The sequence below is a fragment of the Dreissena polymorpha genome, chromosome 7, assembly GCF_020536995.1.
Source record: "Dreissena polymorpha isolate Duluth1 chromosome 7, UMN_Dpol_1.0, whole genome shotgun sequence".
NCBI lineage: Eukaryota > Metazoa > Mollusca > Bivalvia > Myida > Dreissenidae > Dreissena > Dreissena polymorpha.
In genome coordinates this window covers 80,937,089-80,964,936 of record NC_068361.1, presented here as the reverse complement: position 1 = coordinate 80,964,936, position 27,848 = coordinate 80,937,089, and the positions used below count along the sequence as shown (strand labels likewise).

Here is a 27,848-nt window from a genome sequence, read left to right as displayed (position 1 = left end):
AAAATTTACGTTCCTAAGTTATTAATTTAAAAACAAAGATTTAAGTATTGTTGTTTTCTTTTTTCACTTAATAGTCGCATATCCACCGCATGAAATGTTTGTTATGATGTGCACGTATATTAAACCACATAGTAGTGTTCGTAGATACAAATTTTACTAAGTGAGATCACATCATATATGTCCTCACGTGGTTTATTAAGTCAAACTGTGTTATGTATAGCAAACTGGCAAATGTCGGTAGCATATTCTGGCTTGCAGATTTCCCTTATATCACAGACACTAATATTTCGGTAGTTTTGTTTCACAAGACAAATGGCATTTACCGATAGGTTTTCATTCATTTCTTTCCCTAAAATTCGTGTAGTTTTATATCTTAAAAGCAAGACTGTGTTATCAACATAAGGCATTTATTGATAGTACATTCCGTCTTACCCTGACGATTTACTGACCCAACACTGATCCTGAAAGTCTTGGGGAAGGAATTGACCGGCAATGCGTAATTGAAACTGGGCCAAAATGTGAGTGTATGTTTTGTATGAACATGTATACCCTAGGAAACCCGAAACCTTGTGAGCAGTGTAAATTCATTGGAGCAGTGTTCGGTATTTCACCATGAACTTACATAGGGTAAGTAAATTGGAAAAATTAAAATTTTCCAAGTCCAATTTGAAACAACTGTGTATTAACATTGATAACAAAGGTATTGGCTTACATGTAGAAAAAATCCTGACAAATTTTCTTAAAAATGAGAGAAATGTGGCTCCCTGAAGTAGAAGATCGGGCAAAATGGGCCATATGCAGGCATTTAGGGGAGAAAAACTGCTTTAATTTGCAAGCCACTACAATAATTTAAGGATTTATACAAACTTACACATGTCTGCAATAACCTCTCAGCAGGGTTTCTCCAGTAAACTATTTCTTGTGGAGAAATTTGCGTTTTTAATGACCATGTTAGGAAAACATGAATACCATCTGGAGAAGACCAGGAAATCTTATATGAGCAGTGACTTTATAATTCTTTTTGGTGACAAAAAACCTTATTTCCAGCCATTTTTTTTGCAATTTCTTTGCTTTGTAGAGGCATATAGTAAGTGAATGTGGGGTGATGTAGAGAGTAGTACGCATCTACCTACACTGAACAGTTTACATCCTAAACTAAAAAACGCGGTGATGTTGCCAATGTTCTAGTGGATTATGCTCAAATCAGCCAATGGAATGTCTCGGCAAAATGATGCTCAAATCAGTCAATGGCATATATTAATTGTATTCATTCGGGTCTGCTGGCGTTATGTAAAAGGTGATATAAGGTGAAAGCCGGGTAAAACAGCTACTCAGAAAAAAGACTTGTTTGCATTCGCAACACCCGAAATCAACACACAATATGAAATTATCCGGCTCGGAACTTTTATTGTCTGGGTTTAAATAATAATTGAAATAATTTCTTCACTATCTAGCATTCGAACAACCTTACAAGATGGACCACTGCCCACCTCAGGTAAGTTTAAACACGTATTTGAGAGTGAAACGTACCTTAGTGGTACGAAATATTCAAGGTTGGTATACGCCGTACCCAATGGGTCGGAACGCAACTATTTCGTCTTTGCAAACGCAGAGATCAAGAGCGCAATTGTCTGCCCAAGTTCTATTTTGAAACAGCTTCAATCAACACAACCATAAACAAGCGTTCCCGAAGAGTATTTGTTCTATGAATGCATTTTATACCCCTTGTTTTCTCAATTTAATGGTTTGCAGTACTCTAAGTCAAAAGAATGCAGTACGCAGTACACTGGTCCAAAATAAGGGGATGGGGTTTCGCACTATTATATTTCTGTCATGTTACAAGACCACCCTTCTAATAGTAGCCTCTGGCAATATAAGGGAAATTGATCACCCCTAACTAATTATTAGTATCACCTCATGTTAATAGAGAGTCATCTCTTCTTACATGCGTATTAACTTACTTTGGGTTCTGATAAGTATTTCTAGCTATATAAAGTACAAAGCTAGTCCAAGCCTAAAAAGGCAGATTTTTATCTTCAAGACAGCGAGCCAATTTTGAAGATTCAGTGAAGATCACAATACGATTGCTCTGGTTTAAGTAAGTACACAAGGCGGGATATTGTTATTCTTTGATAACTGAACTGTTTAAGAATAATTTATTTTCTCTGTGAGCCTAAATGAAATAATCACAAGACGAGATGAGAGATCAGCTTTTATTCCAGTCATGGTCCTTTGAAAAAATAAACAAGAGCACCGCATAACGGGTGCAACGCTCGGCTACGAGTGCTTGTCAGATTTTTTTTTAGAGGTCACAATGACCTTGATCTTTGACCTAGTGACCCCAAAATGGGTGAAGCGTGTAGAACTCCTCAAGGTGCATCTTCATAAATAGTTTCAAAGTTGTAGGTGGAAACAATTTGATTTTAGAGCCTATGTTAAAGTTTTATATTAGAGGTCACAATGACATTGACCTTTGACCTAGTTACCCCACAATTGGTGTGGCGTGTAGAACTCATCAAGATGCATCTACATATTAAGTTTCAAAGTTGTAAGTGGAAGCAATTTGATTTTAGAGCCTATGCTAAAGTTTTATATTAGAGGTCACAGTTACCTTGACCTTTAAGCTAGTGACCCCAAAATGGGTGTGGCATGTAGAACTCATGAAGGTGCATCAACATGTGAAGTTTCAAAGTTGTACGTGGAAGCACTTTGATTTTAGAGCCAAGTTTAAAGTTTTTGCACGACGCGGATGGCGGACGGCGGACGATACGACGAGCTGGCTATGACAATACCTCAGGTTTTCTCCGAAAAGCCGAGCTATTAAATACTAAAATGCAATTTATAATACCATACATAAAGAAACAGAAAGAAACTAAGGCTTGAATTTTCTTATCATTTTAACACAAACAAAAGAAGGTTCAATAAATAACAAGAGCAGTATCCATTGGAAGACATATGCCCCCGAAAAACGTTTTTTTGAGACCTAAACACAGATTTTGAAACCTAAACGCAGACCCTAAGTTCAAGGTCAAAGGCGTCAAAATTATTGTGCGTATGGAAAGATCTTGTCCATAGACACATGCATACCATATATGAAGGTTACATCTGAAGCGACATAGAAGTTATGAGCATTTTTTAAAACCTTAACGCAAAAGTGTGATGGACAGACAGACGGACGGACAGACAGATGGACAGTCTAATCACTAAATGCCCTCCTTCGGGGGCATAAAAAGCCTTTGCATTATAATAACAAAATATAAACTTATGTTAAACTAAAACCTATGTTAGACTTACAACTTTGAAAAAAACAACAGGAGCACGTCCTTAATTGTGGTAAATGCTTATCCAACAATATCAAAATTGCCAAAGTCGAAAATTTGTGCAGTCTATCGTAACAGCCAGCATAAGGGATTAATTTTAAAGGATTGTTGTCTTTCAGTAACTGATTTATAGCCAATGCTCAAGCTTTACACTGCCCAATGCTAAGATATAATACCTTTTCACTGCCTTTAGAAAGATTAATAAAAAAAATGTCTTAAAACATTTAACCAAATGTTCAATATAAAACGTGTTACATATAAAGATATACATGGAGTCAATCTTCAGAGTGACTATTGACATAGTGTATATTTTTGGGCAGTACGCTTTATAAAAGAATAATATCATTCGTAGCATTTTAAACCATGACAATAACATGAGTTAATTCTTTTATATTTTGACACACTAAAGGACTTGCAACTATCAGCTATACAAATATATCATTTTAAGTATGTTTGACCTTTCAAAATAACATCAGAATATGAATATGAACACAATGTTAATAACATCACAATTCTCGTTACTTTAAATCTATACAAAGTTCTGCTTCAAGGTTTTTCAAGAGCATATTATTTTGGTGTCAGGAAAGATATAGCGGTTTTCACATTTGAGCATGCGGTTTATCTTAATTTTGTTCTTTTATAACATAAAATTCGTCATATGAGGTTCCTATTACATTGGTCAAAAAAAATTCAAAATTATCATTATACTGAAACTAGCAACACATGTCCATAATAATTCTTAATGTTTCTTACCAATACAAAAATACCTTACATTGTAAAAGACTGGACAATGGGAACAACATTTGAACAATAATTAAAGTACAGTTTATATGTATCATCAGTACAGCAAATTTCAAGCAGCATGTATATAGTGTAACTATTGAAAAATTGATATATACTAGAAAAACATTGTTTAATGGTTGAACATTTGTTCTTTTTCAGAAGTTTCATGGCATATTTTTATTACAAACAGTCACTTAGCCCCATAATATAAATAATACAGAGTTCTGCATTATAGGCCTAAGTGAAATGTGCATTGGCATATTTCTGTGAGGTATGATAACATGTGTCTAAGTCTTAGGGTTATGGGTAAATTGCTGTAATTCTTTCTACATCAGACTTTGTTAAATAAATGGGTGAGCCAACTTAAACAAAACAAGATATGTGTTTGTCAGAAACACTATGTCCCCTTTTGCGCCGCTTTGAAGCTATATATTTGACCTTTGACCTTGAAAGATGACCTTAACCTTTCACCACTCAAAATAAGCAGCTCCATGAGATACACATGCATGCAAAATATCAAGTTGCTATCTTCAATATTGCAAAAGTTATTGCAAATGTTAAAGTTGGGGCAAACAAACAAACCAACCAACAAACCAACCAACCGACAGGGCAAAAACAATATAGTGGTGGGGGACATAAAAATCACAAAAAATATCAAAGCCCTAAGTCTTAGGGTTATGGATAAATTGCTGAATTTCTTTCTTTATCATCTTATGTTAAACAAGACTACTGCCAAGCAATATATGTCCCATACCAGCTCCACAATTGTCAGAATTTTTATTGATTTTTTTATTTGTTGCCATAGCAACCAGAATTTTTGACGTAGGAACAAAAAGAAATGATTTGAATAATATCTATATTGCCATCTATCTATGTTTCAAGTTTCGTGAAAAATATGAAGAACTTTTAAAGTATATCACAGGATCCAGAAAAGTGTGATGGACCGACAGACAGACAGACACACAGAGCACAAACCACAAGTCCCCTCCGGTGAAACCGGTAGAAGACAATAATCGGTGAGCCAACTTAGAAAAACACACACAAAGTATCAAAGCCCTAAGTCTTAGGGTTATGGATAAATTGCTGAATTTCTTTCTTTATCAGCCTATATTAAATGAATGGGTGTTCCAACTTTAATGTAAAAAAACAACATATATATACACTTATACAAGAGGTATTGGAAAAGACTGCAACAGTTCTTAAAATACGACACTATTGATCAAACATAATTAATTACATCATGTCTAGTTGCTCTACCAAATTTGAAAGCCATCCATGCAAAACTGTAGTAGTTGCACTCAAAAGATTGACCTGACAGACAAACGTACATATATACCTTTAAATAAGTTATTACAAAAATATGGCAATGCTGCAGACTTTTTAAATGACCCTCATACACATATTTTTACATACATCATGTACATATAAACTCTTGAATTTGCCTTACACAATACTTTACAATCAGTAAATATTTCAATCAAATAATATGAGACAGGAAACAATAATAGAATCAGGACCCAAAACCCATGTGATGATGTCCCATTGAATATTCCTTTAACATAATTTTTTCCCAAATGTGTTATTCATCCAATCACAAAAACAAGAGTATCACCTTCCTGGTGCAGACTTCTTATCTATTTTTCTGATTTTCTAAGTCTAAAGAGGGAGAAGGCTGTAGAAGTTAACAATATATGCACACATTCTCAGAATTTCAGAAATGCCCCTCCTAAGTTTTATCAAGTGTCAATCACACTCAAATTTTACACTGCATTATTTCAGCTGATACTTGATGTTCATCCATGTTCTGTTTCCAAGTGCTTTGTAGTTGTCCTGAACTTTCATTATCTCCCGTTTTCCCTAGGTAGATGCCTGCAGTTCGGGACTAGGTAGGAGGAAAATGCATCAAGCAATGCAGCATTCTCTTGACAATAACATGGTCTATGCACCTGTTTCTTTTTCCCTGTTTTCCCTGTTTTAGAAATAGATATGAAAACATGGATAACAATAGATAACAAGTCAGAAACACAATGCCCCCTACTGCGCCACTTTGAATTAATTTTTTTTATTTTTTGATTGTATAACTTTCCTTGCCTTGTGAAAATAATCTTGACCTTTCAGCACTCAAAATGTGAAGCTCTATGAGATACACATGCATGACAAATATCAAGCTGCTATCTTCAATATTGCAAAAGTTATGGCCAATGTTAAAGTTTAGGACTGACAGACAGACTGACAGTTCAACTGCTATATGCCACCCTACTGGGGGCATAAAAAGTAGAGGCAAGAGCGCCGCAAATGGGTGCCAAAGCTCATCATTTATTTTATTATTTGTTATTTTCTCGATTTCATATAAAAAGACATTTCTAGGTAATATATACAGAGCCATATTAGGCCACAATTAAAATATTGTTGGTTTGCCCTTTACCGACCCTAAATTTTACAGGTGGGTAGGTAGGTAGGAAAATTATTTTATTTTATTTGAGAAATTATATTTTTAATACACTAATAGTCTATGAATATTTAAAACACTTATTAAAGCACTATTGCAGTGTACGAAGCCCTATGTAGCTTAACATTATCTTGTTTGCTGTTTCTTGCATATATTAATATCAAATGCATGCTTGTGTGTTATTTATTACATCAAATATTTGTTCATTATATGATTTTAATTGCTCAAATGCATTTGTAATTATTTAACAGCCAGACAGCTTTTATTTTTAACTTAAACCTTTCCCTTAAATTGGGCTTAATTAGCATGCAACAAGCATTGAAGGAGTGTAGAAAGACAGCCCAAAGCCTTTAATGGAAAAATTCAGACGTGGCGAAAGACCATCACATTTTACAGGCCAGACTTGCCTACCAGGAGAAACAATTCACAGGCCTGTTGAAGTTTTTACAGGCCTTAACTTTAAGTGTTTGACCGGTTAGTGCATAGTCTCAGCATGGAAAAGTAAATTCATAAAAGTGCAAACTGAACATTATTATAAAGCATTATTTCTTCTTGAATGCTCTGAGCTTTTATGAGTACATACGTACAGCTCAGAGGGTCAATAGCTGGGAGTTGTATTATTGCAACTAACATAAGCATGAAAACTTGATTTGGGGAAATAAATTCTGGATCTGGATAGGTACGTTGCAGGACCTTTCGGTGTAGGCGCAACGGGGGAGAGGGTGGTTAGTCCCACTGTAGGACAGTGGGTGTTAGTTTCAGTTTGTGGATATACTAACGCTTTAAACATATATACTTGAGTGTTGTCGATGTATTTAGCTAAGAGACATTAATAAATTAAATAAGTTTACCTTTACATATCCATTTCACTAACATGCCATTACAGTAAACTGTTCAGTGTGGCAAACATAATAAAGCAGAATATGCACATGAATCTGATTAAACACAGATCCACTTGCATATAAATCAAATCATGTTTGTCTTTTATTTTGCATTTTCGACAAAAAAAATCCTGTAACTGTTAGATGTATTTTTCTTTGCGAGTAGACTGCATTCCAATTTTCAAACACTTCATCACTTGTTCTGTGACATTCAGTTCATACATTTGCAAAAAAAGAGAGTTTTATTTGTATCTAAAACCTATGCTCAATCGTAGAATGACACGCTCTTTTCATTAATCGATACTAATTATATGATGTCCGTCGTAAATTCGATAGTTATTTGTTCTCGCTGAGCATCGTTATTTCTTTTAATTGTCGGCCATCTTGGATCACGTTAACAACATGTGTACAACGAACGTAAACTCGTATATGTCCGACTCCTTTCGCGAACCAATGGTTAAGTATGATGTCGTTCGGCCATTTTCACGGAACACCGCCGATCGCGATGCTGGTTATAGACGCTTGCATTACTTTCTATTCTGGGGCGAATGAAATTCCAACCATCGGAGCGACCTAGATCGGTCATGGGCGATAATAATAGACAGGGATATAAATACGCGCATGAATAAATATTGCTTTCGGCTCTTTTGTCATCGTCGAAAAAAACGAAAATAAAAAAAATAAGTTTTCAGAAATCGCAATAAAATTTTTTGGGTCGGGGGGTAAAAAGTGGGTCGGTCGGTAAAGGGCAAACAAACTCAATTTTAATTTAGGCCTTATATAGGGCCGCAGTTTAAAATGTCTATTTTAATCAATGCATGTCAAAAGTTTCAACCAAAAAAGTTTTTAGCATATGTACAGCATTAAGTGCCAAATGCAAAGAACAATCTCATGCATCTACATAACAACCTGACAAGTGTACAGAACGACTTCATGTCTTGTAATCTGCACATAACCACTTGATAAATATACAGGATGAACTGCAAAATGCAAAGAATCATCTTGTTTTATATCTACATACCAATTTTTTAAATGCAGAAAACAAATTAATAACTGGATGTACATGTAACCATTTGCTAATTGTACAGAAAAATTTAACCATGGCCCAGGACCATCTATTAAAATGATGGCTGAAAATATTACACTGCAAACCTATTGCTTACTTTCACTGTTCTGTGGGGAACAAGTAGATGGATTAGTTATATGTAGCACATTTGGTGTGATGCATAAAAAAACAAGAGCTGTCAGAGGACAGTGTGCTCGACTATTCGAGTGCTTGACAGTATAACGTAAGCCATCATGGAGGGGGGGGGGGGGGGGGGGGGGGGGTATAATGTGGGTGTCAAAGTATGAATCAAATGTGATTATAAATAAAGAAGTTATGGCAATTTTAGCAAAATGTTCAATTATCTAAGTATAGAAGGGGCCATAATTCTGTCAGAATGCTTGATACAGTTGTCTGCTCTTGTTTATAGATTGGGGGTAATGTTGGTAAAGAAGTATGCAAAATATCAAGGCAATATGTCAAAGGACATAGCTAATATTTGGGGTGGTACGCAAACTTTTACATTTGCACGCTAACGCTAACGGGAACAGAAACGCCGACGTGAGTAGGATAGCTCCACTATATATATTTCATATATAATAGTGGAGCTAAAAATGTCAAATACACATATAGTTAACAAAAGGGCCAATAGGCCCTGGGTCGCTCAACTGAGAGACTGAGATGGAAAGAAGCAATGATTAAAACTCTTCAGCAAATATTTCAAAACATTGGTAAGACTGACTTTAAAAGATGGTGTTTTAAAGTATTTACACTAGGCTTATTTAGAAAATTACCGTACCCACTGTGGTGGCCATATTTTTAATACCCATAAGAACAGTTTTTCTAGAGTATTCACTTGCTTTATTTACTACATATATACATGGAAAATGACAAACCACCCTTTCCGTGGCCATGTTTTCACTTGACATGAACAATTTTAAAATTCAATCAATAAATGTTTTAAGCTCTGGCGGCATACTGGAACAAGCATTTAAGCCAAATAATGGCCCTTTTTGATAGAATCCCAAGTTAAGTTTTCATTCCAAGTCACATGCAGCAGTCCAAGTGTCTATCTATGAAGGTGCTTCAAGAAGGTCAACTAGAAATTCTTGACCCATAAAAATCTTTGAGAAGAATATGAATCTTAAAACCGTTAAAGGTACACTAGATACATAATTAAACTGAACATGACCTTTAATAATGTGACACTGACCTTACACCTCATTTGCACATACTGTAGAAAACATTTAAATTAAATCTTATTCCTTGCCCACTTTTCACTTCACACTACAAGGAGAACTTACCAAAGTTATCTCTCAGGTTGCCACAGTCACTATCACTTTCCTGCGAGTCTTCTTCAGGGTGATAATCAGGATCCAGAACATTGTCATTACAATCTTCGAATTCATCCTTTTCATCTGGTTCATGAATTTGGATATTCCTGGACCTGTTAACCAAACAAGTGCAAACTAAACATTGGTACAGTAACCACAGTACTTATTTTCCAGATATGCTTATATTCAAATATGTGCTTAGTTTCCAGACTTTACAATGCTGGATTGGCAATTTAATAAACACAATTCGTTGCTTGTGATAGTTCTTGCTTTAATTTGGCCCAAGCAATTCAAGAAATGTTGTGAATGTTTCTTTTTTTCAGATCTGGCAGCTAATATGCATTTTTTGCAATAGAGGGGAATGGTCCGTGCTATTTGGGTGACAGACCACACAAGGATTATTCATGTCGTTACTATAAAGTTGGCAAAGCGGTTGCAGAGGAGTTTTCATTTAGAGCAATCAATGACAAATTGGATGACATAAAAAACACACTATAGCTCAAACAGAGCCTTTCAGATTTTAGTAATTACAACAGACTAAGCCATCAGCACACAATGTTCCCAATAAATGATAGGAGAGCTGACTTACCTTAGAAATGGAAATGGCCAAATTTCTGATCCCACATCAGACTCTGAATCATCAACAACTTCATTGCCTAAAACAGATGTTATGTATAATGGAATGAGCTTGATCAAGAGAAAGCAATGTCTTTATCTTTCAAACAAACAGATGTATTGCATGTATCAAATATTTGTTGTCTGAAGCTTCAGTATTCTACAGGAACATTCTATATACAAACTTTATCTGCTTTAAGCCAAAAAAATAAATTCATAACAGGATGCTTAACACGTAGCACTTTTTATGTGCTACATAACCACAGACAGATACAGACACACACTTATTTAACAAGAAGGCCATAGGACATTTATCTGAGGCACAACCCTACTGTCACTTGCAGATAAAGTTATCTGCTACAGTAGAGGACACTAGAGAATGCCAAAATCAATTAACAAAAAAAAGCCCTTTCAGTATTCTTCATAAATGTTCTCTCAATCTTCTGCTTTTGGTTAGGCAACTGATTTCCTCAGCTTTTTATGTATGGAATGACTCACGATTTTATCACATGAAGACAATTAATTCAAATGTTATAGAAGAGCTGTCCATTTAATAGATAATGCTCGACTATAGAGTATTCAAACTAATATACCTACAATGTAGACTTTAATGGAGGTACATACAGAAATGAGATAATATTACATGGGCTTTGTATGAATATGAAGATTAAAATTAAATTCAGCCTGAAGTTTTTAAGTCTATGGACATCTTGGTATAACAAAAGCTAACCATGTGAGCTAAAACATACAACAGTCTAATGCCATTTCCCATACAGATGGGGTCATATTTGATATCAATGGGCTGTAGCTGCAGTACTCTTAAAATTAATTCAAATTAACATCTATAAGCCAGAAAACAGATGTCATCAGGCAATTGATTACACGGAGGCTCAATATGTAGCACGTTTGGTGTGCTACATAAACAAACACACGTGTTCCACAATGGTCTACCAACAAACAGACAGACTGACAGACCAACCAACGACAGACAGACCGACCAACATCCAGCAAAACAATATACCCCTTCTTCTGATAACAGCATGTTGTCAGTTTGACAGGAAGAGTGTCTTATCAAACATGTTAATCCCTTTTAATTTTGGTTCGCAATTAGTTGTTATTGTTGATGTATTCAGTAAGCAACTTGTGGGTCATTAATTAGCAGCTTGTGGGTAATTAATTAAAAAGCACAAAATCGATTGAAATAATAGGTTGCGAATATTCAAATGCCAACTCTGCAATTCCAATACAGACGATTCAATTGAATTTTCGAATATTCAAATAGTTTTGCCATCCCTATTAGATATCAATGGGCTGTTGCTGCAGCATTCTTTAAATGAATTTAGTTAAACTTGAACAGCTATAAACCAGACACTGATTTCATCAGGTGATTAACTATAAGACAGCTTCAAATGTAGCACGTTTGATGTGCTACATAAACACACACACACACACATCATTTTCTGAAAAATAACAGCTTTACTATACCATTTGGAACATCTATGTAAATAAGGGTTTAATGGCTAACCCCTTTTTGTGCAATCCTTAACATATGCTGTTGATTGACATGGCTTTGTTTATACATGCAGATTGTTTTTATTATTTATTGCATGTATATAACATGCTGCCATGCAAATCTATGCATTTCATGTTAAAATCAACTTATCTATCTAATAAATCTATTTATTTGATCTTTAACACCAAGCAGTTGTTTTGATATTTTATCAATGGGCTGCAGTATTCTTGAAATGAATTTCATTAAACTTTAACAGCAAAGCTTATAAGCCAGAAAACTGATTTCATCAGGTTATTAACTACAAGACAACTTAAAATATAGAACGTTTGGTGAGCTATGGGCCAGAAAACTGATTTCACCAGGTGATTTGTTACAAGAAGGCCAGGGTTTTATTAAGCATTTTGGGAAGATAGCCCATGGCTTTGAAATTGGGAATTTTATTAGCGTTTCAAGAAATTGGGAAAATAAATTGGGATTTAAAATTACATGAAAGATTTCAACATCTTTAATCCCAAACACCACAAACACCATCATGCTAAAGTTTTCCACATAGAGAGCTCACACAAAGTCTTCAGTCACAAACTAATTTCCCTAGTTTCAACATGTTGAATATCAGTCAGCACTTTGCATTGTTGGAATGTTACTTTATTTAATGATGCTTGCTTAAAAAAATCAACAGTTTTTGTTTGGCCACTTTTTTGCTTTGGAATCTTTTTCACGTAACATTTCAAATTGTGTAACATACTTGTTTTCCACTCAGCCGAATCACAAAACACTTAAATTTTATCAGAAATATAATAAGAGCCTGAACAACACAGATAATATCGGGCACAGGAATAATGCAGACGTTATGCAAATCATGGTAAAATCTTACTGTCAGAGGACAGCGCGGTCAACTATTCCAGTGCTTGACAGCATAACGTAAGCCATCATAGGGAAATTGTTCAAATTATTCAATAGGGTCAAGATAATAGATCAGGTATATTTTCCACAATCTATTGAACATTTGTAAAGACATAAAACAAACTAATAAGATTTAATTTTAAGTTTGATAGCAATAGCTTGGGTGGGAAGTTTGGACAGTCGTTCAAAAATAAAGTAAATAAATATTATTTTTCTTTAACCATGTTTCATAGAAAAAAAATCTTTTTGGGTAGGGTAGGGGGGGTGTGAGGGGGTATAATGTGGAGTGTGGTCATTTATTAGACAATCTTTCAAAATAATTTTATTTGGGGTGATCATAAATGAAGAAGAAATGGAAATTTAACTAAAATTTATTCTTTTGACCTTGAGAGTATAGGTCATTCAAAGGTCAAGGTCCAATTGAACTTGCCAGATACAGTACCCTAATGATAGTAAGAAAATATTTGAAGTTTGAAAGCAATAGCTTTGATACTTTAGAAGTTAAGTGGATCTAAACACAAAATTTTACAAAATATTCAGTTACAAAGACAACAAAAGCTGTCACCATAGGATGACATATGCCCCTTATAAACGCTTTGATGAAGTTATGAGCATTTTTCGAAACAGAAACGCAGATTTTGAAACCTAAACGTGGACCCTAAGTTAAAGGTCAAGGTCACAGGGCTAAAAATGTGTGTTCGTATGGAAAGGCCTTGTCCATATACACATGCATACCAAATATGAAGGTTATATCTGAAGGGACATAGAAGTTATGAGCAATTTTTTAAAACCTAAACGCAGATTTCGAAACCTAAACGCGGACTCTAGGTTCCAGGTCAAGGTAACAGGGGTAAAAAAAAGTTTGCGTATGGAAAGGCCTTGTCTATATACACATGCATACCAAATTTGAAGGTTATATCTCAAGGGACATAAAAGTTATTAGCATTTTTCAAAACCTAACCGCAAAGTGTGACGGAAGGACTGACAGACGGATGGACAGTCCGATCACTACATGAACCCTTTTCTTTGAAAGGGGGCATAAAAAGGGCCATAATTCTTACAAAATGCTTGATACATTTGTCTGCTCTTGTTTATATATTGGGGTCATGTTGGTTAAGAAGTTTGCATAATATGAAAGCAAAATGTCCAGGGACATTGAAAATATTGCAGGTGTTATATCTGAAGGGACATAGAAGTTATGAGTCATTTTTTAAACCTAAACGCAGATTTCGAAACCTAAACGCGGACCCTAAGTTCCAGGTCAAGGTCCCAGGGGTAAAAAAAAATTTGCATATGGAAAGGCCTTGTCTATATACACATGCATACCAAATTTGAAGGTTATATCTCAAGGGACATAAAAGTTATTAGCATTTTTCAAAACCTAACCGCAAAGTGTGACGGAAGGACTGACAGACGGATGGACAGTCCGATCACTACATGAACCCTTTTCTTTGAAAGGGGGCATAAAAAGGGCCATAATTCTTACAAAATGCTTGATACATTTGTCTGCTCTTGTTTATATATTGGGGTCATGTTGGCTAAGAAGTTTGCATAATATGAAAGCAAAATGTCCAGGGACATTGAAAATATTGCAGGTGTTATATCTGAAGGGACATAGAAGTTATGAGCAATTTTTTAAACCTAAACGCAGATTTCGAAACCTAAACGCGGACCCTAAGTTCCAGGTCAAGGTCCCAGGGGTAAAAAAACATTTGCATATGGAAAGGCCTTGTCTATATACACATGCATACCAAATTTGAAGGTTATATCTCAAGGGACATAAAAGTTATTAGCATTTTTCAAAACCTAACCGCAAAGTGTGACGGAAGGACTGACAGACAGATGGACAGTCCGATCACTACATGAACCCTTTTCTTTGAAAGGGGGCATAAAAAGGGCCATAATTCTTACAAAATGCTTGATACATTTGTCTGCTCTTGTTTATATATTGGGGTCATGTTGTTTAAGAAGTTTGCAAAATATGAAAGCAAAATGTCAAGGGACATTGAAAATATTGCAGGTGGTACGCAAAATTTAACTTAGATTTATCAATAATATGCATAATCTAAATGGAAAAAGGGCCATAATTCTTAAAAAATGCTTGATACAGTTGTCTTCTCTTGTTTATAAATTGGGGTCAAGTTGGTAAAGAAATTTGCAAAATATTAAAGCAATGTGTCAAGGGACATAGGAAATATTTGGGGTGGTACGCAAACTTTAACATTTGCACGCTCACGCTTACGCTCATGCTAACACTCACACCGACGCCAGGGTGAGTAGGATAGCTCCACTATGTATATTTTATATATAATAGTCGAGCTAAAAACTGTGCGAGACTGGATCAGGCTACGCTTTGTTAAAAATCTAAATAGACTATGTCATTAGCGCTTTTTTCCCAATGGGGAATTTTTAAAGCCAATTTTGGGAAAAAGTATACTTTTTGTGATTCGGCTATAAAATAGAGCTAACAAAAAACATGAAGTCTTAATATGTAGCACGTTTGGTGTGCTACATTAACACCCACACACAATCATACCATTGTCTAATTCCATATCAGAGTCCTTTTGAGCCGAAGGCCTGTCAAGAGGCTGCAAATGATGACTGACAGTTTCTGTCGACAGCTCTGCACGACTGTCCATTGATGGCTTCTTAATCGTTGGAGGCAAATCTTTTTCTTAAAGAAAACAGCTCAACTTTACAATCGAAAACATCTTTTTGATCTTTCACAACTAGCAGATGTGTTTAATATAAATATCAATGGGCTGTTGCTGCAGCATTCTTTACATTAATTTAAACTTAAACTACTGTAATCCAGGAAATGGATTTCATTAGGTGATTAACTACAAGATTGCTTAAAGTGATATTATAGGCCAGAGGGCCAGATAAGATGCGTATTTGCGTAAAGTATGCATGACAAAAAAGAAAATACGCACGACTTAAAATTTTGTTGAGTAAAAAAACTCCTGACTAAATTCGGATTACGCATCGTGTGCAATTTCAATGCGTATTAACCGTTTATACATGCAGTTAAATTTATGTAAACATGATTGGTTTCCGATACTGTGTCCTCACCGGTAAAAATGTAGTGATATCACCATCTATGTATAGAATGTGGTTCCCGACCTCATTTACTCCTCAGTCAGAACATTATCATTTCATGTTGGCCCACGATAGAGGCCGATGTTGATACAACGGGCTCCCCGCTGCAATGTTGAGCATCGATATACGCTCATGGTGAAAACATTTGACATTACATTCCATAAAACCCGAATCGCCCAACTTCAAGCATATAATTTTTGCTATCAGTTGATCTCTTGTTTGGCACTATGAAAAAAACTTTTACCTTCAAGCACCTTTTTAAATGGCGCCAAAATACACATATAATGAACAAGTTTTGTGGGCCAAGCTTAGATTTTGATCGTGGCTGTACAGTGTGTGCTAAACAGTGGCTTGCCAAATCAAGACGGAAAAAAGGGATTAATGGCTGCTTATAAGCCAAGGGCAAAAAAAACCCAGAAAAACTGTTAAATAAAACAAAAGTGATTGCTTTATTGTGTACAAACTGCTTGTTATAGCGAGTTAACATAACATGTACAGTGTATTATTAATTCTGATCCTTTGAACAAAGTTACTTCTTAAAATTATCAGATTTTGATTTTTACTCATCAATTAAAAATTTCATGAGTGAAATACCCCTTGGCTGAAAAAATTATCTGGAGCTGTATTATAGGCATATTACAGTTTATAGGTGGCTATCGCAACCGTTGTTTATTTTTGGTGTTTTCACTTCATATACACTTATATTTGTTAATGCAGCATCAACATACTAAAACAATATCCCAGAAAGAGAAAAATAATGCATTTAAACATCAACAGTACTTTCGTTTTGACAACTGATGACACACAAGATTCGATTTACGATGTGAATCTTAATCTAGTGTTAGTGCAGATTCATTCATTCGACACAAAGACACTATTTTGTTTTACGGATTATTTCCGCTTAGAGGACTGGGTGAGTCATGTAAAATATCGAATAAAATATAAACTTTTTATAAACAACTGGTAGAAAGATGAATGGCAGATAATTGGTCAGTAACCACATTTTAACTAACTCTTTTGACCTGTTCATTATTTTCAGCTCAATTCAACAGTGAAAAATGCATATAATATCACTTTAATATGTAGCACATTTGGTGTGCTACAAAAGCACACACACACACACACAAACATACCATTGCCTGATTCCATATCAGAGTCTCTTTGAGCTGAAGACCTTTCAGGAGGCTGCAAATGATGACTGATGGTTTCTGTCGACAGCTCGGCACTACTGTCCATTGATGGCTGATCAATCGCTGGAGGCAAATCATTTTTTGAAAGATAACAGTTTGACTTTACCATCTGAAACATCTATTTGATCTTTCACAACAAGCAGTTGTGTTCCATATAAATATCAATGGGCTGTTGCTGCAGTATTCTTCAAATGAATTTAATTAAACTTAAACAGCTATAAGCTGGAAAATAGATTTCATATGGTGATTTATTAAAAGACGGCTTAAAATGTAGCACGTTTTATGTGCTACATAAACACACACACACACACAAACATACCATTGTCTGATTTCATGTCAGAGTCTCTTTGAGCTGAAGACCTTTCAGGAGGCTGCAAATGATGACTGACAGTTTCTGTCGACAGCTCAGCACTACTGTCCATTGATGGCTGATCAATAGCTGGAGGCAAATCATTTTTTGAAAGATAACAGCTCGACTTTACCAGCTGAAACATCTATTTTATCTTTCACAACTAGCAGATGTGTTCAATATAAATATCAATTGGCTGTTGCTGCAGTGTTATTAAATTGAATTTATTTAAACTTAAACAGCTATAAGCAAGAAAACTGATTTCATAAGGTGTTTTATTATAAAACGGTTTAAAATGTAGCAAGATTGGTGTGCTACATAAACACACACATACAAACATACCATTGTCTGATTCCATATCAGAGTCCTTTTGAGCCGAAGGCCTGTCAAGAGGCTGCAAATGATAACTGACAGTTTCTGTCGATAGCACAGCACTACTGTCCATTGATGGCTGCTCAATCGCTGGAGGCAAATCATTTTCTGAAAGATAACAGCTGGATTTTACAATCTGAAACATCTATTTTATCTTTCACAACTGGCAGATGTGTTCAATATAAATATCAATGGGCTGTTGCTGCAGTGTTCTTTACATGAATTTAAACTTAAACAGCTATAGGCCAGAAAACTGATAACATCAGGTGATTAACTACATGATTGCTTAATATGTAGCACTTTTGGTGTGCTACATAAACACACACACACACACAAACATACCATTGTCTGATTTCATGTCAGAGTCCTTTTGAGCCGAAGGCCTGTCAGGAGGCTGCAAATGATGACTGACAGTTTCTGTCGATAGCTGTCCATTGATGACTGCTCAATCGCTGAAGGCATATCATTTGCTGAAAGATAACAGCTGGACTTTACCATCTGACATATCTGCAGTCGAAACTCAATGGCTCGAATTTGTCAGGACCAGCAACAAAAACTCGAGCCATCCAGAATTCGACCCATCCAATTTCTAATAAAGTGTTGTTTACGAACATTTTTACCTTCAGTTGACGAGTAAGCATAGTGCTTAAACTCTGTACCACTTCGTTCTACTTTCTGCTTTTGAATTAATAACAAGAATATCAGTGAAACTGATGGATGCTCCCAGATGATGCGCTTTGTCAATCTATGTGTTAATAACCACCTAAAAAAATCTACTATTAGCCTCTGTGACCTTGACCTTGACCCCAGTGACCTCAAACCTCATCAAAAGGTAGAGGTCCATGCAAGGTACCTACATGCCAAATATGGAAGAGATTGGTAAAGTATTGACAGGCTTTTTCCGCTCCATTTTGGGAAAACGCCACACTGGAATTTTGGGAATTTCGCATCGTGAAAACCCCCATTTTGGGAAAAAAATTAATAGCAAAATTGGCTCAATTGGGAAAAATTATCGCATGTAAATTATTTAAAACAGTGTTTCTTATATTTCAAAGAAGCCGTTAACTGGTAAATAACGACTATTTTGATAACTTATTATTAAAATTTTACAAAATATTATGAACATGTGTGATTAGTGCAGGTTTTTTATCTGAATTTGGGGAAAAGGCTTGGCCTTTTTGAGGTGAAAAAAATCGCGGGAAGCGCCGGATTTTGAGGAAAAAAAGGAAAGTCTTAAATAATCATTAACATATTTTACAGTTCTTAAAACAAATTCAAGGCAACAGATAATTTAATTATGCAATACTTTCTATTTTCTACACCAGATCAGGTCAACTTATATATTTAAAGGGTAAAAAAAAAAAAAAAAAAAAAAAAAAAAATTTTTTTTTTTTTTTGAATTGGGAATTTTTTTTCAATTGGGAAAAAAACAACCAGATTTGCATTGGGAATGGGGCCGAATTTCGGACCCGTGGCATAGGGCGGAAAAAGCCTGATTGAAGGTGATATGAGAAACTGTAACAAAAGTGTGACGGGAAAATCTATTATTAGCCTCTGTGACCTTGACCCCAGTGACATCAAACCTCATCAAAAGGTAGAGGTCCATGCAAGGTACATACATGCCAAATATAAAAGAGATCGGTAAAGTATTGAAGGTACGTGTACTATGAAAAACTGTATTAAAAAAAAGTGTGACAGAAAATTCTATTATTAGCCTCGGTGACCTTGACCCCAGTGACTTCAAACCTCATCAAAAGGTAGAGGTCCATGCAAGGTACCTACATGCCAAATATGACAGAGATCGGTAAAGTATTGAAGGTGCTATGAGAAACTGTAAAAAAAAGTGTGACAGAAAAAGTATATTAATAGCCTCAGTGACCTTGACCCCAGTGACCTCAAACCTCATCAAAAGGTAAAGATCCATGCAAGGTACCTACATGCCACATATGAAAGAGATCAGTAAAGTATTGAAGGTGACATGATAAACTGTAACAAAAGTGTGATGGAAAAAGTATATTATTATTAGCCTCGGTGACCTTGACCCAGTGATCTCAAACCTCATCAAAAGGTAGAGTTCCATTCAAGGTACCTACATGCCAAATATGAAAGATATCGGTAAAGTATTAAAGGTGCTATGAGAAACTGTAAACAAAGTGTGATGGAAAAAGTATATTATTAGCCTCTGTGACCTTGACCTTGACCCCAGTGACCTAAAACCTCATCAAAAGGTAGAGGTCCATGCAAGGTACCTACATGCCAAATATGAAAGAGATCAGTAAAGTATTGAAGGTGCTATGAGAAACGGTAGCAAAAGTGTGACAGAAAAAGTATTTTATTATTAGCCTCTGTGACCTTGACTATGACCGAGTGACCTCAAACCTCATCAAAAGGTAGAGAGGTCAATGCAAGGTACCTACATGCCAACTATGAAAGAGATCGGTAAAGTATTGAAAGTGCTATGAGAAATGGTAACAAAAGTGTGACGGAAGGAAGTACGGAAGTAAGGAAGGAACTTCAAACTGGCAACTATATGATCCCCGAAAATTTTTAGGGAGCATAAAAAACAAATATATATTTAAAACTTGTATGTACCAATATTTTATTTTATTCAATGTCATCTTTTACTCAAATCAATTAACGATTGAGTCGATGGCATGTTTGAAACCGGTGTTATACTAAATATTGTGTTCCTTTAATCAAGCAGTCCTATTCCATTAAAAGTTTATGCGACCCGAAACGAGTTTGAGCCATACGAACAAAAGAACGTGTGAAAATTGTGATCGGGACTGTTACAACAGTTTGAGCCATCCGATAATTCGAGCCTTGCGAATTCGAGCCATTCGACAAAATTTTATATGGATATACAGTAACAAAAATTCAGTGCTTTAATGAGAGTTAGAGCCTACCGGAAATTCGAGCCAAAAGAGTTCGAGCCATCGTGTTTCGACTGTATTTGATCTTTCACAACTAGCAGATGTGTTCAATATAAATATCAATGGGCTGTTGCTGCAGCATTCTTTACATGAATTTAAACTTAAACAGCTATAAGCCAGAAATCTGATTCCATCAGGTGATTAACTACAAGATTGTTTAATATGTAGCACGTTTGGTGTGCTACATAAACAAACACACACACAAACATACCATTGTCTGATTCCATGTCAGAGTCCTTTTGAGCCGAAGGCCTGTCAGGAGGCTTCAAATGATGACTGACAGTTTCTATCAACAGCTCAGCAGTACTGTCCATTGATGGCTTCTTAATCGCTGGAGGCAAATCATTTTCTGAAAGATAACAGCTCGACTTGACAATCGGAAACAACTATTTGATCTTTCACAACTAGTGACGTGTTCAATATAAATATCAATGGGCTGTTGCTGCAGCATTCTTTACATTTATTTAAACTAAAACAACTATAAGCCACAAAACGGATTCCATTAGGTGATTAACTACAACATTGCTTAGTGATATTATAGGCATAATACCATTTATAGGTGTCTATCGCAACCGTTGTTTATTTTTGGTGTTTTCACTTCATATACACTTATATTTGTTAATGCAGCATCAACATACTAAAACAATATCCCAGAAAGAGAAAAATAATGCATTTAAACATCAACAGTACTTTCGTTTTGACAACTGATGACACACAAGATTCGATTTACGATGTGAATCTCAATCTAGTGTTAGTGCAGATTCATTCATAAGACACAAAGACACTACTTTGTTTTACGAATTATTTCGGCTTAGAGGACTGGGTGAGTCATGTAAAATATCGAACAAAATATATACTTTTTATAAACAACTGGTAGAAAGATGAGTTGCAGATAATTGGTCAGTAACCACATTTTAACTAACTCTTTTGACGTGTTAATTATTTTCAGCTCAATTCAACAGTGAAAAATGCACATAACATCACTTTAATATGTAGCACATTTGGTGTGCTACAAAAGCACACACACACACACACACACAAACATACCATTGCCTGATTCCATATCAGAGTCTCTTTGAGCTGAAGACCTTTCAGGAGGCTGCAAATGATGACTGATGGTTTCTGTCGACATTCGGCACTACTGTCCATTAATGGCTGATCAATCGCTGGAGGCAAATCATTTTCTGAAAGATAACAGTTTGACTTTACCATCTGAAACATCTATTGGATCATTCACAACAAGCAGATGTGTTCAATATAAATATCAATGGGCTGTTGCTGCAGCATTCTTCAAATGAATTTGATTAAACTTAATTAACTTCAAGATTACTTAATATGTAGCACTTTTGGTGTGCTACATAAACACACACACACACACACACAAAAATACCATTTTCTGATTTCATATCAGAGTCTCTTTTAGACGAAGGCCGGTCAGGAGTCTGCAAATGATGACTGATGGTTACTGTCGACAGCTCAGCACTAGTCCATTGATTGCTGATCTATCCCTGGAGTTAAATCATTTTCTGAAAGATAACAGCTCACTTTTACCATCTGAAACATCTATTTGATCTTTCACAACAAGCAGATGTGTTCAACATAATCATCAATGGGCTTTTGCTACAGCATTCTTTACATGAATTTAAAATTAAACAGCTATTAGCCAGAAAACTGATTCCATCAGATGATTAACTACAAGATAGCTTAATATGTAGCATGTTTGGTGTGCTACATAAACACACACACACACAAACATACCATTGGCTGATTTCATGTCAGAGTCTCTTCGACCTGAAGGCCTGTCTGGAGGCTGAAAATGATGACATACAGTTTCTGTCAACAGCTCGGCACTACTGTCCATTGATGGCTGCTCAATCGCTTGAGGCAAATCATTTTCTGAAAGATAATAGCTCGACTTTACAATCTGAAAGATCTATTTGATCTTTCACAACAAGCAGATGTTCAATATAAATATCAATGGGCTGTTGCTGCAGCATTCTTCAAATGAATTTGATTAAACTTAAACAGCTATAAGCCGGAAAACTGATTCCATCAGGTGATTAACTTCAAGATTACTTAACATGTAGCACTTTTGGTGTGCTACATAAACACACACACACACACACACACAAACATACCATTTTCTGATTCCATATCAGAGTCTCTTTTAGCCGAAAGCCGGTCAGGAGTCTGCAAATGATGACTGATGGTTTCTGTCGACAGCTCAGCACTTGTCCATTGATTGCTGATCTATCCCTGGAGGCAAATCATTTTCTGAAAGATAACAGCTCGATTTTACCATCTGAAACATCTATTTGATCTTTTACAACAAGCAGATGTGTTCAACATAATTATCAATGGGCTTTTGCTACAGCATTCTTTACATGAATTTAAAATTAAACAGCTATCAGCCAGAAAACTGATTCCATCAGATGAATAACTACAAGATAGCTTAATATGTAGCATGTTTGGTGTGCTACATAAACACACACACACACAAACATACCATTGGCTGATTTCATGTCATAGTCTCTTTGACCTGAAGGCCTGTCTGGAGGCTGAAAATGATGACCGACAGTTTCTGTCAACAGCTTGGCACTACTGTCCATTGATGGCTGCTCAATCGCTTGAGGCAAATCATTTTCTGAAAGATAACAGCTCGACTTTACAATCTGAAAGATCTATTTGATCTTTCACAACAAGCAGATGTCAATGGGCTGTTGCTGCAGCCTTCTTTACATCAATTTAAACTTAAACAACTATAAGCCGGAAAACGGATTCCATCAGGTGATTAACTAAAAGATTGCTTAATATGTAGCACATTTGGTGTGCTAAATTAACACACACACACACACACAAACATACCATTGTCTGATGCCATATCAGAGTCTCTTTGAGCCAAAGGCCTGTCAAGAGGCTGCAAATGATGACTGACAGTTTCTGTCGACAGCTCAGCACTACTGTCCATTGATGGCTGCTCAATCGCTTGTGGCATATCATTTTCTGAAAGATAACAGCTTGACTTAACAATCTGAAACAACTATTTGATCTTAAACAACAAGCAGATATGTTCATATTTAAATATCTATGGGCTGTTGCTGCAGTTTTCTTTAAATGAATTTGATTTAAATTAAACAGCTATAAGCCAGAAAACTGATTTCATCAGGTGATTTACTACAACACAGCTCAATAAATGTATGTACCATATCTACATACTGGTATATACATTCAAACTACCAAAACTGCAACTATTTCTAAAGAAGTCAGTATTTTTGTAATTTTTTCTTCCAATAAAGGTTTATAACCATGCACAGCATGGTCATTTATAAAACAAGCTGTTGATAACTTACACATTGTGATGTGGAATAAAAAATGTCAACATGCATGGGAGGTTAGTATTGTATTGGTTCATTGGAAGGTATGGCATAGCCATCAAGTCCCAAAGCCCCATAGCGGTCAACCTTAAGGGAAACTCTACAAGTCAAAAATTTAAAAATATTAAAATTAAACAATCCCTCAAACAATGGCAAAGCAAAGTTGCTTGTCAACACATAAGAATTAGTGATGTTTTTGGCCTGCTTCAGTTGCATGCACGTTCACTTTATTATAAAATTGACTTATCAATGAAAACACTAAACTCCGGGTCGCTGGGAGTTGCAACTGGTTGTTTGAATATTCCATGTCAAGTCTCCTCCCCGAAATCTGGGCGCTACTTTATTCTGTAATATTAGCAACATGATCTATTTTCTGGCATAAATAAACACAAACAGATCATATATATATTACAAACGCACAAATTAAAACAACTTACGCAGGGCCCTTTCTACACATTGGGGGATTGGGGCCGGGCCCTTAAAGGGGGGAATTTTGCGTCGTTTTGGGCGAAAAGGGGACTTTTAGAAGATCTTATCACCAACCATTCAACACTTAAAATTGCTTTATTTTAATGTAATTTACATAAATATACATGTTATCAAAGGTTCATAGCACAATACCAGCTGGCAACATAGGTATAAAAGTAAAAAAAATAAAATAATTTTTTTTTTTTGGAGGGGGAATTTTTAGTTGAAATAGGGGAAAAAAGTATACTATTTTAAGGGGGGAATGGGGCCAAATTTCGGCCCCAAAAACGGCCAAACGAGGGCCTTGTTACGTGATGTGGTGTGTTCGAATAATAATTATATTAATCTCTAATGTTTAAAACATGTCAACAGTTTATCAAAATGTTTACGTTTTTGAAATTGAAAAAGCCGAGTACTCCGAAAATTCTGAATTCAAAAATACGCTATTGATTATCACCGGAATCCTCTGCTAGACAGATCTTGTGTCTAACCAACCAATTGTAATACACTGACTTTCTACGGAACCTCCGTAAGATAGATAATGGTCAATTCAAAACTTGGACTTTCGGTTTAACAACGGTTTTTATAAAAAAAATCTTTTAAGCATTTATTAACAAACAACACGCAAATTTATATAGATGGTAACAGGTATTGTGTTTGTTACGCTGTTTTAGGTTGATTGAATTCGAATTAATAGACAAACTTGAGACTTATTATTTTGACATTGAATTTGGTCTAATCAAGAACAGCTCAGAGCATTCAAAAAGAACTAACTAGATGTAGTGAATATTTTAGTGTTTCTTGTAGCAACTATGCAAGGTTGATCTTCCTTTTTCCAGATAAATTCTCTAATTACAACAGTCTGTCCACTTGTTAGTCGTGAAAATTTAGTTGCATCGTAACAGATGCATCTACCCTGTACAGCTTGGCATATTTAGAGGCATCTATCTCATTTTCGATGGGAAACTCTGCAGGAGGCTGGCAACTAAAAAAATCGTTTACTTTTGGCAGCTGAGACCTGAACACAATCAAATTGTCTGCGTAATTCAATTTGCAACAGTTATGATTGCAGCAAATACATATGAAAACTGACCAATGGAAAGCGAAACTTTTTGAAGAATCTGGTGCGTAGACCTGTATAATGGTCATCCATATTCTCGCGGTACTTAACGTACTAATAAAAATTCAAGTGGAAACAAATACTTACTTGATAAATTATGGATTCCTGTCCGAAGATAAACACCTTTTCCAGTGATGTCTATCAAAAATTTATTTATACTTCATGTTTCTTGTTCGTGTCAATCAGTTAATACATCACACTGTACACTGATGTGTACATGACGTTATATTCATATTCTCGCGGTAATTAGGTCAACAGGCGTTAGGTCACTAAATCACAATCAATATAAACTTTCTGCATAGAAACTTAACTTTGAGGAGTAGTAACATTAATTATGAAACATTAAACTTGATTTTAACATGAACATTAACAGTTTAACAATACTTTGAACTGCACCACATTAATAGTCTACTCCTCCGGACAATGGATGCACCTAAAGGTGCTTCCTCTTCTGAGCACTTTCACAGGTGTACAGTGTGCCAGATGTACCCAATGTTTACAAACATCACACTGTCCCCATTTGATTAACTTCACATCAGGAAAGTTAACGAGCTGTGGTGGAAGACTTTGTCTACACGCGCAACACAAATCGTAGATGGATTCATCAGACGATGAAATATTGTGTGCTTGGCTGGCGTCATGACAGGTTGCTGTTGACGGCTTTGGTGATGTTATTTGTGACGTTTGATTGGAAACGGTTATCAGTGAAGCCACTATATTTGTACTGTCCACAGCCTTTGAGTTGTTTGAGGGTTTTTTTACCTGCAAACTTTTCAGTATGTCAGTATTTTTCTCTGACATAAGGTTTCCAATAACTTTTATAGGTGGCGTAAATTTCTTTTTGGGTCTTTGAACAATGTGCGTTATGGTTCTGTTTTCAAGGAAGCTTTTTGCAGTGGTTGTCCGTTCTTTATTCGAAGTTTCAGTTTCAACTTGCTCGGCTAACGGTGCGACATCTGCGTCTCCTCTTTCTTCATCGAAGTAAATAGTCGAGGGAGCAGTCTGATGTTCAGTTATCATGTTCTTGTCAAATGGGTAGATGCCCGATTTTCGGAAAGCTGAAATAATGTTATCCGGGGAAAATGATTTTGCGTAAGGTCGGGAGGTCAGTCTGGCAACTTCATATCTTGTAACACTGACTCCAGGGTTACTATGCATATATGAATGGCATTCATGAGAGTAGTACTTTTTTAGTGGTCCAAAAACACCAACGTTAAGGGGCTGTGTCAGATGGCTTGAATGGGGCGGTAGAACAAACAAAAGAACATTATTTTCTTTTGCCCATTCTGTCAGAGTTAAAGATAAATGCGATTTGTGCCCGTCATATAAGATCAGAGTAGGAGGGGCATTTTTGTCGAGCTTCACATGTTTTGAAAAATGCTCAGACAGATAACGCTCAAAAAGGCCTCTGTTAATCCAACCACTATCTGACATGCCACCGGAAGAGCCTGGCAACGCATCGTCTAAAAGATCATCTGACCACCTTTTTCCTGGGAAGATGTAGAAAGGTGGTACATGGTTCCCTACGGCGTTTGCTGCCCCGATGATAGTGATATTCTTCGTCCTTGGGGATGTAATGGCTTGTGCAACTGTGTCTTTATCACAAACAATCTTGGGAGGACTGTGTTCTGTTGATAAGCCTGACTCGTCAACGTTAAAAATTCGTTCCGGTGCATTAAGCAAATTGTTTTCAATCAGAACTTTTTCAAGTTCTTGAAAGTAATTGCCAATATTTTCTTTGGATGCCGCTTTCGCACGAGCCATGCCAAGCTTTTGTGGAGCCACAACTTTCAGTTGTTCCCATCTTCCCAAAAATGCATAAAACCAATTCTGACTAAGACCTTCCCTCGCTTTCACTGATTTCCCAAGTGACCGAGCATAATCAGCAGCCATATATTGTATGTTGCTAATTGTGTAGCCGTATCCAATGTTGGCCATGTGAATGATGTGATCTACAAGCAGTTTTTCTTCTTCATCATTGAAGAGACGGACAGGACCTGACCTACAGTCTAGGGTTACATTATGCCTGGTTCTATCCCTTAGTGTGGATTCTGGAACCCCATACAACCTGCTTGCCCTATAAACCGACATGCCTGACAG

General features: G+C 36.0%; 1 protein-coding gene across 1 annotated transcript; it reads right to left on the bottom strand.

Moving 5' to 3' along the window:
- Positions 1-2,199: 2,199 nt before the first annotated feature.
- Positions 2,200-25,761, bottom strand: LOC127838169 (clumping factor B-like). Its single transcript, XM_052365748.1, has 9 exons — positions 25,722-25,761; positions 23,652-23,789; positions 23,293-23,430; positions 22,545-22,682; positions 20,998-21,135; positions 17,824-17,961; positions 10,402-10,468; positions 9,783-9,925; positions 2,200-6,072 (listed from the first exon to the last, which is right to left on the bottom strand). Exons 2-9 carry the CDS (start codon positions 23,779-23,781, stop codon positions 5,945-5,947), a joined length of 1,020 nt encoding a protein of 339 aa, XP_052221708.1. The 5' UTR covers positions 23,782-23,789; positions 25,722-25,761; the 3' UTR covers positions 2,200-5,944.
- Positions 25,762-27,848: the final 2,087 nt, after the last annotated feature.